Below are 13,596 nucleotides of genomic sequence, written 5' to 3'. Positions count from 1 at the left end.
TCTGCCTATCTTTGCTGAGCCATGCAAGTGATAATAATTAGATGGTTTGGATAGTGCATTTGGAAGGGACGGTTCAGAGTTTATCCTCATGGTACAATCAACTCTTAGAGATAATTAGGGAGTGGTGGCCAGAGAATAACAATGCAGAACTTACAGTGGGATCCAAAGGTCTGAGACCACATTGTAAATCTCTAATATTTTCACGTAAATGAGGAAATGATCAGAAAGTTTGAGGATTCACTCAGACACATTTCAAAACACAGGAAGTTATGTCATGTAAAATGAAGAAATAATTAAGATTCTGCACTATTTCTAGGTCAGCAATCTAATTTCAGCAAATCTGAGGCACTGACAACCTTAACTCCATTTTACAAAATGTCAAATTGCTGTGTGTTACATTTTTCCATTGAAGCATGTGTTTAGATGACACTTGCAGCCAGTGTTCACCTGTTATAAATAAGACTGTGCCTCAAATTTAATTGCTTACTAAGTAGGACTGCGACAGTGGGAAAAATGGCAACAGAACTAAGTCAAAGTGTCAGACGTCAAATCGTTATTCTAAGCAAAGAAGAGCTTTCTCAGTGTCAAATCATAGATAATGGCTCTAAAGGTTTCTAAGGGGTAGCACACAAAAGTCTAAAATGCTTTACAGAAGCAGAATCAGCTGTAACCAAAGCACAGTCGAGCAGACCAAAGGTGACCACACCATCAGAAGATCAATACATCAAGAAAATGTACTATCAAAAGAAGGTCGTCTTGTATTGGTCTCAGAGGACAAGTAGCGGTTTCTAAACCACTTCTCAGGAGGGTAAACCAGGCCAAACTTTGGGGTTGGCTAAGAAATACCAGCATCTCAAAGTAGATGACTGGAAAAAAACATCTATTGATGGAATGAGATTTATGGCAGTAATAGAAAGGCATATGTAAGGAGACGAACAGGAGAGAGAATGATACCACAGTCTATCAAAACCCACAATGAAATGAGGTGGTGGGACTATTCAAGTTTTCGCCTTTCACTTTTGAGTTGCGCACCTGCACCAAACTCACTACCCCTGACCGAGGGGGAAGTATCACTTCAGTCTTCAGAGACACGCTGTGCCCTCTGGTTTGCATCTTTGTGAAAAAGGATTCACACTGCAGCTGGATAATGACCCCAAACACACCTCAAAGCTTTGCAACTACTACTTGAAGACCAAAGAAGACCAAAGCAGTCCTGGCTGCCTTGGACTGTCCTCCACTGTCACCTGACCTCAACTCCACTGAACATATATTGGGGCACAGAAAGCCATGCATCTTTTGAAGCCCACTGTATGTTGAAGACTTGACCTACCTTTGGTGAGTGGTGGATCAAACTTAAAGCTTGGCGGCTGGGGGTTGGTGACACAAAGAACCACTTTCAGTTCAGTTTTTCCAAACATCGTGAAAGACGCAATGAGAGCCAGCAACTCCTCCACAGGCTGAAACTCATCCACAGACACACCTTCCTCACAGCTTATGATGGAATAATAATAAGAGACAAAAAAAGTAAAGGTAAATGAGTAGCAGAGAGAAATTAAGATTTCTCTGTTCTGACTCTAAAAGGAGAAAAATGACACATTCTTGAATTCATTATTCTTTAAAGGGGCTGTATACTTACACCGTGAAATTCATTTCCATTGCTCAGAATGCCTTCTTACTAATTCTTTGGATGATTTTCAAAAGTGGATTCATTTAATCAAATTAATCCTGAAATCATAAATTTGCTTCATTCATTTTCTGTTCTTGTCCTTTTATCTCACCGTTTTAGGATGTTGTCAAGGGCCCGGTAGCCGTCATTGGTGTCAAACTCAATGAAGAGGGCTGAATTGAGGGGATAGGTGTCTCTAACAAAGCTGAACACAGCCACAGCCACCTCAGCGAGCAGCGGTCCTGATACGTCAGCACTGATGTGCAACAGGTTCTGGATGCAGATACGGACACAGTTCTTGCCTAATGAAGAAAAGGCAGTGTTCTTGGTAAGTGAAGTTGTAATTGCTCTGATGAGAGAGCACAGGCAGCACACTCATATACATATATGAGTTTTTGGGTATTTTTTTTTCAAGAAGTTTTCAAGATGAACAACACACCAAAGAGCTACAGTCATGTGAGCAAAATATCATGCTGGAAAATTCTGATAATTTCTTGATATCCGAAACAAATCCCAGTAAACTTGTGCACAAGAGCATTTGAGTGAATCATCTGTGCTGACGGACGGATCATGTGAAACATATTTGCAGTATATCTGCTGCTGGAGTGCGTGGTCATGTGTCTCTATATAATCAACTCATTACTAGAATAAAAATATCTGTCTGCACTTTTCCTTATAAAATCTAATTATTCACTTCCTGTTCTGCCTGTTTTAAGACGTTTCCTTACGTGTTCAGTCTCATTGCTGGAATTGAATCTATTATAGGAGGCAGAGCCACTGAATGACTATGAGTTTCACAGAAATATTACTTATCTTAATATTTATGAGTTACTTCACCTAGCAAGCATGAGACAGTGTTGCTTGTCACCACAGCAGAGACTGCCTTGATGACACGGGACGCCTGGTGCCTCCATGAGGCACTGGTCTGATCCCACAGTGATGTGAGGCCAATGATAAGACATTGCAATTCCTGAGTTTCCACAAGTCTCTCCACATTGACTGGCTGCCTACAGAGCTGGAGGAGAACCTGAAAAAGAGTGAGGGGGGGGGAATGGAGAGGGAATCCAAAATTCAATGAAAAACAATACAAACAGCACAGAGGACACACAGTTAGATCTTGCATGACGAAGAGGAAAAATGCAAAGAGTAAACAAAATTGTAAAATGAGGCCATTGCCTCAACCGACCTGTGTCAGTGGCTCCTGAAAGGTTTCTTCTATGGCTGTGCTCTCCTTTTTAGCTGGAAGGCATACTAGCAGGTACAGACATTTCACCAAAGCAGAAGGGAGTCCTGGGTTTATACAGGACAATATATCCTGCAAATACACATACACACAAAAAAAACTGTCTTCACATTTTGAAGCATTACCTAAAAACAAAGGGCAACTGACCTTAATGATGAACAAATACTAATATATATATATATATATATATATATATATATATATATATATATATATATATATATATATATATATATATATATATATATATATATATATGTGTGTGTGTGTGCGTGTGTGTGTATAATACTAATATATACAATGTCCTAGTTTTGGGAATTTTAATGCATTAGGAGATTATGTGTGGTATTTATCAATATGATATATAATTATAATAACCTAACATTCACGTCATTTTAAGACTGTTAATTATCACCCACTGAGCTGTCAGCTGTCAGCAGCAACAGGGACTTTAACAGCAGCCATCCAGGACTTTCTCCTGTTTCACACTTTGTGTCCTCATCCAGTCTTTGGAAGAACCGCACCACCTCTTCACGCGCCCCCTCTGAAAACACAAAACACAAAAGACTCAACATTTACTCAGCCATGACTGCAGGAGACTAAGGGTCAAAAACAAAGACAATAAGAAAGCAATACTGCTACATACTATAGCTGCTTCTCCTCACCATGTACTGCCACAGAAATTATTGAAATATGAAAGCAACATGCATATCTGAAAAGAATGTGGGTGGCTAAGTATTCTAATGAGTTTCATTTCCATTTCCAGAAGTGAACATTTTCACTGTTTCTAATTTGGCAGGTGTAAGTTTCCAGGCTTCTCAACTATTCCTAAACAGTAAAGTATGTTAATATGACAGAAGCGAGAAAGAAAAGTCGCGCGTTTGTTTATTTGTAAAATAGTTGAAATAGCTACCCCAAGCACCATGTTAACACTTTGTGAAACTTTACTTTAACGCTTTATCAAACATGGATCCAGACCAGAACGCCATCAAAAAACAGAAGTGTCAATTTCCCTCCAAAGGAAGTAGGTTTCTTGCAATCTCCAATAAAACACTATTGCACATCAACAAACAGCAGCATATAGCAAGAAGTGAGATGGGACAGAGACAGTTTGACACACGGCCTCTTGAAGCATCCCACCCTTAGAAATGAACTACCTGATGTACTATTACATGTTACCAGACTGCATGTGTTTTGGCTTTCTGTTTTCACTGAGATGACTTTAACAACGTGACAAAAAAAAACATACAGAAACCTGAAAAAGCAGAAGCACACAGAGTAGGTAGAAAGTCCCTCTACCTTTAGAAAAAAAGTTGTATGGTTTGATATGAGCCGTTGTTAGTACCTGCAGGCCTTTCCGCCAGTCTGTTGTGGATGTTACGGATGACAGTGTCAGCAGTGAGAGCTGCAAGCCCTTTTATGTCCAAACCTTCAAGTCTACCACCATCCTCACAAACCTGGGATCAGAGGGGATAGTGTCCGTCATACAAAGATACTGAAGAGTAGAAAAAAACAGTTCTGAAAGTTTTAGATAACACAGATGTTGATACCTATGCTGAAAATTTGTAAATATATTTACAAATATATTTGCGTTATATTGAGAGTCATTTTTGTCTAACCTGTTAACCTACATCACTGAGAGTATTACAGGATATTATAACTTTCATTAAAATAGGATTTATCAATAAACTGGCAACTGAGAGTGAATTTTACAGTAATATAATATATTATTGGAATAAAATGTCATTTTTTTGGTTTAATGTGTTAGACCATTTCATCTATACCTGATGTGAGGTTTTTAGAATTTTTACCCAATATGTACTGTGTCTGTACATTATGATCAGTAAAGCGATGCAACCACATTATAGTTGGAACTCAAGTGCTTTTGCTAATGCACTACACTATAAATAATAGACATCCATGGGTACTATATGCACTTTTCAATTCCATAAGAGGATATCGCATTTCACTGAGTTTGCTATTCTTAAGCGAGGCCCTACGTTCTGGTCAAATCTCTGGTCATGAGGCTTATCCGTACACACACACACACACAGAACCACGCACAAACCAAAGAGCGATTACGTCTGCAGCTGTAAGCCTGATCAATGGTGCGATATATACACACACACACACACACACAGATCAGTGGTGGAATTCACAAAGTCTGTGTGCACGGGCAAAAAATAAAAAAGTTATTTTCAGAACTGTGACACAGTTCAGGCACAGAGAATGAGAAACTCCTCTTTTTCAAAGTGAGGCCTGAAGCTACAGATCTGAAGTCCTTTTGTATTTCATGTGATAGTCCAGGAAACTGTATAGATTTACTGAGAGACCACCTACATATTCATTCAAGGGACAGTGCAGTGATGGGATCAGCTGAGGCCCAAACATCTGACTGCTGACTCATATTGTTCTAATTGTTCATTTAAGCAGTCTGGAACAGTCTTTGAAATCACACTACCCTGAGGCATCTATTTAACCTTTTCAAGGTTGGGTATTAATTAGAACTGTGGCTCCACTTTGAATTCTCCAGCCATGATCCATTAATGAGTCTCCAGTTGACTGTCTCCATTTATTTGTTAAAAGAGTTTTACATTAGGAAAAACTTCCACTTCATTTAGAATAGAAAATAAATAACTCCAATGGTTGACTGATGAACTGCAAAATATAATTCTGAAAATGATGAATGGATGAACACTGACAGATAAATAGGCACACATTCTTGTCCCGGTGGTCCATACCTGTATGTAGAGAGGTAGGACTTTGACTAGTTGCTCCTGTCTCTGCTCTAAAGGAACACGGTCAGTTCTGTGGTCAGGGTTTGAGCATGTGTGAATTGCCAGCTCCTGTAGTTGTTCTCTGAGCTCTTGTGTGAGCTGAGGGTTCCTACAAGAGTCCTCTACTTTCAGCTCCACAGAGACGGATAATTCCCCTGAAGCACTCAGCTCTCCCGTTTCTTTATTGATCCTCTCCCCTTTAGCAGTCTGGTCCTGGAATGGGGGGATAAAAAGCACCAAAAATGAGAAATTCTCAGGCTGTTCCATCTTTTTTAGATATGCTGAGATATGCTTAATGTGATATCCAAAATATCTTTTCATTATGTCTCCTCAGTCTGTTCCATTTCCTCAGACTAATTTGTCTCCCTTCCTCCCCTACCCCTTGAACACTGTCTGCATTGAGAAACCACCAGACAGACTGGCAGTGGTCATTAACAAGTTCTCAAACACTGTGAAGGATCCATATAGTGTAACTAATGGCCAACGGAAGTTGAAAGTTTCCTTTCACAGTTGAAATCCTTAATGTTGAAAGCTTTTCAAGATTCAAATCCCCCACTCCACGGACTAAATTTATCCCCTCCTGTTTTCATACCATGTAGTTATATTATTTCATTTTCTTAGTAATACCTAAACAGTCATGTCACTTACAAGTGGAAGACATTTTGGACAAATAAGATATATGCAAAAGATGGTAAATCAGGTTGTTCTGTTCTTATAAAATCAAACACGTGACACTGATTAAATCCTACAATGTTCATACCCACTTAATATTGCCCCTAATACTGACATAACTCCTCTATAGTTTGAAGTCTTTCACACAGAAAGCTGCTAAAGTAAGTTATACACTTTTCTGTCATACCAGGTGTAGAAGTCCTGGTCCCAGGCAGACATGTTTCTGTTTGACTGAGGCTTGACTAGAGGATTGTTTCCTCATTACAGTGTTATTATTTTGGGCACTTTCTGTTTTGAGACACCCACAGTGAACCGTGAATATAGGTAAATTGTTAGAGACAGACAGCTAGGCTGATAAGTAAGAGCCAGTAGATTCATTTGTGATGGTACAGTAAGTACAGGGAGAGTCAGTTCACATTCCATAGAAATTTAAGAACACTTTGAAGTTCCCTTGTATGAGAATGTTGTGTGTCAAATGAGTGAATGTGAGAGAACGACAGCAAGAAAGCACAAAAGCATCCAAAGTCACCCCTTGCTGGAAAAGGAGCACATATCTCTATTGTGTTTCATAGTGCCATACAGTCAAGTATATCAAAGTGGAAAATGTATACATGATCACAGATACAGTAACGCTTCTGACACCTTCAGTCTGCTTTTCAAAAGGGAAATAATTCATGCAATTCACAGTTAAGCCCTCATACCTTACCTGTACTTGTGTGAGAGCCATCTGGGAGTTTCCTAGTTCTGGGAAGAGATTGTCATCTGTGTTGTGTTATTCCAGCTGAGTGAGTGGTCTGTCTCTGTTCCCATGTCAGGAGAAAAAGACAAGCAGAGACCTGCTAATGCATGACTAGCGCCTACTGTGCAGACCCTTCTGTAAAAACTACCCGCCCCTTACTAATCTGCACCAAGCAGACTGAACTTTGAACAAGCAGAGCGGCTCACATCAGCTGGCCCAGGTCATGTGCTTTCTTACTTCCTTATAAAAGCAGAAGTGAAAAACTGTTGTTCAGCTGGTCTGATGGGGCCCTCCCACTGCAGCTCAGATGAGTTCCTTTGCTTTTAATAGATGTGTCACATAGGGCTGGCATAAAATGAATCCTAGGCACAGGACCCCATGATTCACCAGCAAACGCTGCTTGTAACCACAGGTTTATGTGGAAAAAATTTTAAGGCTTTGACTTAAAGGTGAATAATTAGGAACTGTTTGTCTGTTGATAACAATTGGAGATACTGGTGTGTTTTATTGTGCTTAACAATCTTCAAAAGGTTTAATAAAACATGAATATATCATAACAGACTGTTAGATCTTGCAATAAAAAAAAACAATCCATCTAGTAGAAAAAATAGGGTCCAGTTTAGAGTTTTGCTTTACATTTGATTGATAGATTGGATCTTCAATCATGAGGAGTGTATCAGTGTAGTTTGAATCAGTGCAAACTTAGACTGGGAAACCACTGTTTGTATTGGTGACAGAGAAAAATCTATGAAAATCCTGACATAACTTAGCTAAACAGCTCCATCTTGTGGGGTTTAATGATACTGAAATAAACCGACATCGACAGGAAAAACTGTCCCAAAGTAAATGGACATCCAACTGAATGAAGCCATCATTAATGCGGTGAATCAAACCTTCACCTAAGTGGAGGACATTCAGTCAGAATGTCTGCAGTGAAAGGAATATGCAGATTTTACGGACAGAAAGCGAACAAAAATAGCGTCGTCACATAGCCACCTAACAGCCATAATAAATACTATCACCTGCTTTAGTCAACGCTGCTCTCTCTGGATTCTGGCGAGCTTCATGGCGCGCTACTCCCCATTTTCAAGCCATTTTATTCCCTGTGCCAGCCTGCTCAGAGTTCCCTCCAACCCACAACCTTACTTTCCACACCAGTGCTTTGAAAGAACTTTTACTAAACTCAAACTGTGGCATTGTTGTCGGGGGTGCGAACTAACCTTTGTTAGCATATGCCATGGATACACCGACGTTTATCCCCTGCAGCGTTGGCGAACCTACAAGGTGGGGTCATAAAAGGCAAATAATCAAAGATTATGCCTTTTCCTTCAAATAATAAATAATATTTCATGACTTCACATTCTTCATGTCTTTGCTTCTGAAACGTTGTGTGAATACTTGACGGAAATATAGCATATTTAGTCTCCAGGCCCCGGAAAGACCACGTTTAGTGTGACACACTGCTAATTGGCTTGCTAGGCGTCATCATATTTATAGAGACCACGTGTTTTGTTTACGTGTTGACGTTTATGGTCACGTGGTCGCTTCTAACCACTGAGGGGTCCAGGGCGTGGTCTGCCTCAATCAGTTTATCACAATGAAAGATCCCCGTCACTGTGCTGCGAAAGATGATCTCCCCTCTCACTTTACATTATGATGTTGTAGCGCTTCGTCCGCGGAGCTGATTTGGTTTTCCGTTGCAGTTTGCAGTCTGTGGAAATAACAGCAGGCCGCTTCTGAGCACTCATCATAATGCATCCAATGCCTGTGTGCTCCGTTAGCGGTGGAGACATATTTGACTGTATACAGAGAGGAAATGTTGAACAGTGTGTACACTTCGTTCAAAATGATCGATCAGTCCTCAAACAAAAAGGTAAGGTAGAATGAGAGAGACACGACAGTTATCACATCTTGATCTTGTCTGTGTCGCTTTTTTTTTATGTTTTTTTTTTTTTTAATATTTGTGAAACTACAGGCTACTACTTCCTACTGTGTTCCGCATATGCATAGTTTTTAGCTTTTAACTGTGAGTGGTGTTATTTCCTGATCTGATCATTATAAACCCAGAAAACTGTTTAAGAACCTGCAACATAGAATTACATGAAGTAATTATGTGCAATTATTATAGCCTTGAACAAGTATAATTTTTATATATTATTTTCAGTGGACCACTTTAAACTTTATCATGCTTCAGTGTCTCCTGATGTGATTTTGACCTTATGCCAAGGAAACCTAACCTTGCTGCATCTCTTCTGTGAGATGGTCTGGCACAGATCTAGATGGACAGATCCTATGACAACACAGCACAAAGTCACATTGTGCCAAAGGGAACTCTAACCCTAACTCCAGAGGGTTTTAACAATCAACAGGCTTACACACCAGGCATTTGTTAGTCACAGAAACTGCACATCAAATTTGAAGGTCAGCATCTTCAAACCTGACTGTGATGTGAATGTGTCTGCCTTCATCCAGGCTGGGGTGGTTTCACCCCGCTCCACTACGCTGCTCTCCATGGTAACCGTGTCTTGGTCGACCTTTTCCTCAGTAATGGGGCTGACCCTAACCTGACATGTGATGCAGGACAGACAGCCTTTCATTTTGCCTGCAGGTGAGCAGATGCTCTCTCGTGTTAAAAAAAAAAAACATGCCTTGATTCTCGAGGTGATGATGTTTTTATGTTCTTTACTTGATCCTATGTAATTATCAGTTAGTACTTTTAACTCTCCACAGGCAAGGGAACATCTATATCATACACCAAATGATGCAGTATGGAGCTGATTTACGCCTCATAGACTTGCAGGGGAAAACATCGCTGCATCATGCAGTCACTGGGGGCAACATGTGAGTGGAGGAAACAACACATCACTTAGTTGTTTTTGTCTTTTGTCATTGTGTGACTACACAGTCACACACAAGTATATTATGCACACACTAACTGTTAGTTACCGTTCCCAGTGTTGCAGTGCACTATTTGTGGGAAACAGGGATGTTCCGGTTCTCAGACACAGACATGTACCAGGTGACTCCCCTACACCTGGCTGCATCCACAGGCAACACAGAGATGATCCGATATTTGCTCAGAGACCAGGTATGATATAGTGTTCAGAAATGGGACAAAGTTCAGTTAAATCTTGAGATAATTTTGTGAAGCAGGACCCAGTGCAGATGTCATTATCTTATACCTCAACCCTCTGTTTGTGTCTCAGAGATGCTCCGTGGATGCAGTTGACCAGCAGGGAGCGACAGCGCTTCACGTTGCAGCAGAGAGGGGTGGAGTGGAGGTGTGCTGGACACTGCTGCAGAGTACAGGATGCAGGATGCTCCATCAGAAGAGCCACAGCGGCCTCACACCACTGGATCTCAGCAAACAGGGGAAAACATTTAGGTGAATCTGCTGTCTCTAGAAATATGTGGAAAATCACTGACTAGCAGGCTACTGCATGGAATTGTAACACCCCTCAGCACCTTTAAAATATACAGTATGTTTGTTTTCCAGATTACCTTTTTCTCTTGGGGTCCTGATGCTGATTAATACATGGCTATACTGTCTATTTTTCTCTTAGAAATCAGCAACTCACCAAACTACTGAGTCAACATATTAATGAGCCATTACACCACAAGCCCAGAGAGTCTCGTGGTAAATATTTCTCTGTGGTTTTCATCATTTTCTTTGAAGTAAAAAACAACGATGATGATGATGATGATGATGGTGGTGACACTGTAGCATTAAAAGTGTTGTGTGTGTGTTTATATGTTGAGTAAATGCGTTGGTACATTTGCATTATGTGTCTTTTCTCATCAGTTTTATACTACTGGACATTGTTTTTTCCAACTCTGAGTGGAGCTGCCATCCTGCTAATAGCAGCCATGTTGGGAGGCTATGGGGGCCTAGTCTGCGGCTTACTCTTCCCCTGGCTGGCCAGGAGCATCTTCACACAGTACCACCGCATGACCACATACCAAAGGTTTGACAAAAACTATAGAACCTGTGAAATGTTTATCAGTAAGCCAGTGTGTTTTAGTGTTTGTGTTACCTCTTTGTTCAGACAGCATCTGTCTACATTCCAGGTTACCCAACCCGATCTACTTGGGAACCCTCATAGCTGGCTTGTTCCATTCCCTCCTCTGCTTCTATGGAAAAATAATGCCTAATATCCTTAACAAAGGTAGCACACGTTAAGCATTTGCTGGTCTGTGGGTCTCGTTTCATGTACTGCCACTAAACCGATGTCTCTACTTGTACTCAGGGAATATCAAAACCGAATGAACGTATTGCAGTTACATTTACTAATCACATCCATAGTCACCAAAGAATAAATCTGTTGAATTTTCGACACTCCTACAAGCTTTTTTCTATTCAAAATTGTTTTAAACTTAAACAGCACAACAGATGTAATTTATTTTTGTATATAAACATGACAAGGGTTCATCCTTGACCTTTTGAATGTGTGTGGCCAAACAGTTCTCTGGTCCAGGTATCAATGGTCCACGTCTCTCTAGTCCTGGGTTTATTCTGTAGGGTTCTGACACAGGACCCTGGGACTCTGGATAGAGCGGATGCAGATCCTCGATTCTCCTGTATCGCTGACCTGGTGGAGAACAACCAGAGCCCTCACAGGTTCTGTCCATACTGTGAGGTAAGACATTCACACTGGTCATGGTTCAGAGAGCACTGACTATGGTTTGCATTCATGTGTCCTTCCCATTGTCTTTTCTTGTCTCATAGTTGTTTCAGCCTGACTACACTAAACACTGCAAGCTGTGTGAGGTGTGCATTAAAGACTATGACCATCACTGCCTTTTCCTCAACCGGTGCGTCGGCCGGGGTAACCACCGCCTCTTCCTCTTCTTCATCCTCTCCATGGTGATTGGCCACCTTCTTCTTGTTGCCACAGCAACAAGTTACCTGTACAACAAGATGCCCGCAGGCAATCACAGCTTGTCGTCGTGGCTCTCATTGTTAGGGGAGGAGTTTTGGGTTGTGGTCATGATGGTTATGAATGCACTGACACTTTTGTGGGAGGTGTGGCTACTGGCCGAGCAATTCGATGCCATCGCCACGGGAACGACGACCTACTTCAGGCAGCGTGAAAGCTCACTACGACAGAGGTCACTAGGACAGCGCTGGGTTATAGTGCTGTCGTATCTGCTGGAGGGTCGAAGACGGGTGGGCAGCGGACAAACAAGAGAGGGCAAAACTGCCATAGACATTTAAAATTAGAGGTTTTTCCTGTAAGCAGCTGTTTTGTCATTGCTCACTTACAAATATACATTCTCAGTTTACAGAGTCTTTCTTGTGCACTTAACTTTGTGATAATGTCCTCTTTGGATTCAGTAACTCTCTAATGCCACAGAACATGTTGTACTTGAATGTAAATTCTAATCATATCTTCATATTCTATTTTAATATGCAGTAGATTATACAGTAGATTCATCAGCAGATTTGTAGCAAGCAGGACCACTAAGAGTTTAGTCATTTACCTAGTTTTTAGAGACCTAACTGAACACTTTTAAGATAACAGTGTTTTTGATTAACTTGTTGGTTAACATTGTTCTCTGTGAAGTAGTGGATATTTCCAAAACTGTGTTTTAACAGGGAAATTCTCTGGTAAGCTCACATTCACAACAGTGTTTCCTATTCCACATCATCATACTTTTTTAACATCATTATTGTTGCTTTGAATAAAAATTTAAAGCATACTGTAGATCAAGGTCGTGAAAATCTATGTACTCAAAGCATTAGCAAGTTCTGTGATAAGCTAGTGATAATGGTAATAGCAGGTGCAGTGAAAGACTTTGTTCCTAACATAATGTCATTACCTTGCTGACCTGCTCCCAGTCATTTGTGCCACGACACTTCCTCTGCTCCCGCTAATGGGACATGCTCTTTTCTTGCCTTCAATTATACACACTCATTTCCTATGTGTCCCTCAGGACCATATTTCTAGATTATAGATGATGTTCCCCACACCCCTCAGAGGCTGGTGTGTCTGGACAATGTGAGCGAATATGTCATGTGATACAATTTAGTGTCTTCTGTTCCGCCCGTTATGCATATGGAGTGGTTAAGATGAGTGCATGTAAGCCTGTGAAAGTGAGTGCTTTTACTGTAAGTCTCCATCCCTGAATCAGTGTTATTGTATTCAACTGACTGCCACTTGTCAATAACCCAGTAAATTTTCTATGTACTGAATCATTTTATCTGTGTGATTTAGTCTATTTTTGGTTTCCAAGATGATACCTCATTTGTGCCATGATGTGATTTTTATGCTGTAGGAAAAATATGTTCTGAAATCTGTCTTTTATAAAATAAATAAATAAATAAACTTTCTCTCTTGTATCATAGTATCACTATGTGGTTGAGTGAAACAGGCTTTTTAGATCTTTTCAGATTCAAAGCAATGACGTTGTCTCTCAACTTACATAAGCCAATCACTAATAGCCAGAGCACTGAATTTTACTCTGGTGAGAGCAGAGAAAATGTACAGTAATAACATTC

At 40.5% G+C, this 13,596-nt stretch overlaps 2 protein-coding genes across 5 annotated transcripts in view; one reads left to right on the top strand and one right to left on the bottom strand.

The window, feature by feature from the left end:
• The window catches only part of wdfy4 (WDFY family member 4), a 39,095-nt gene extending 31,836 nt beyond the window's left edge, over window positions 1-7,259 (bottom strand). For all 3 annotated transcript variants that reach the window (XM_041049773.1, XM_041049775.1, XM_041049774.1), the window contains exons 1-8: window positions 7,065-7,259; window positions 5,651-5,899; window positions 4,255-4,366; window positions 3,329-3,453; window positions 2,853-2,981; window positions 2,504-2,693; window positions 1,779-1,968; window positions 1,331-1,491 (exon numbers count right to left, since the gene is read on the bottom strand). In XM_041049773.1, the coding sequence (XP_040905707.1) occupies window positions 1,331-1,491; window positions 1,779-1,968; window positions 2,504-2,693; window positions 2,853-2,981; window positions 3,329-3,453; window positions 4,255-4,366; window positions 5,651-5,899; window positions 7,065-7,085 (1,177 nt within the window). In that variant the 5' untranslated portion in view covers window positions 7,086-7,259. The remainder of the gene's footprint in view (window positions 1-1,330; window positions 1,492-1,778; window positions 1,969-2,503; window positions 2,694-2,852; window positions 2,982-3,328; window positions 3,454-4,254; window positions 4,367-5,650; window positions 5,900-7,064) is intronic.
• Window positions 7,260-8,709: 1,450 nt separating this feature from the next.
• si:ch211-223a10.1 (palmitoyltransferase akr1) lies at window positions 8,710-13,422 on the top strand. Of its 2 annotated transcripts, none has more exons than XM_041049121.1 (10): window positions 8,710-8,970; window positions 9,570-9,705; window positions 9,828-9,938; window positions 10,053-10,185; window positions 10,304-10,482; window positions 10,661-10,734; window positions 10,900-11,062; window positions 11,166-11,248; window positions 11,544-11,734; window positions 11,824-13,422. In XM_041049121.1, the coding sequence occupies exons 1-10, from the start codon at window positions 8,850-8,852 to the stop codon at window positions 12,310-12,312; spliced, it is 1,680 nt and encodes a 559-aa protein (XP_040905055.1). In that variant the 5' UTR covers window positions 8,710-8,849; the 3' UTR covers window positions 12,313-13,422. The 2 variants fall into 2 exon arrangements, with proteins under 2 accessions (XP_040905055.1, XP_040905056.1); XM_041049122.1 differs by having other exon boundaries at window positions 8,857-8,970; window positions 9,643-9,705.
• Window positions 13,423-13,596: the final 174 nt, after the last annotated feature.

Source organism: Toxotes jaculatrix, chromosome 11 (genome assembly GCF_017976425.1).
Source record: "Toxotes jaculatrix isolate fToxJac2 chromosome 11, fToxJac2.pri, whole genome shotgun sequence".
NCBI lineage: Eukaryota > Metazoa > Chordata > Actinopteri > Toxotidae > Toxotes > Toxotes jaculatrix.
Note: the sequence above shows the minus strand (reverse complement) of the source record. Positions and strands in the feature narration are given on the sequence as shown.

Bases quoted from the DNA above. Each gene is read 5' to 3' on its own strand.
- si:ch211-223a10.1 (XM_041049121.1), top strand. From the start codon at position 8,850: ATGCATCCAATGCCTGTGTGCTCCGTTAGCGGTGGAGACATATTTGAC. The intron at 9,706-9,827 runs GTGAGCAGATGC...AACTCTCCACAG, and splicing joins GCCTTTCATTTTGCCTGCAG to GCAAGGGAACATCTATATCA. The intron at 10,483-10,660 runs GTGAATCTGCTG...TTTTTCTCTTAG, and splicing joins AAACAGGGGAAAACATTTAG to AAATCAGCAACTCACCAAAC.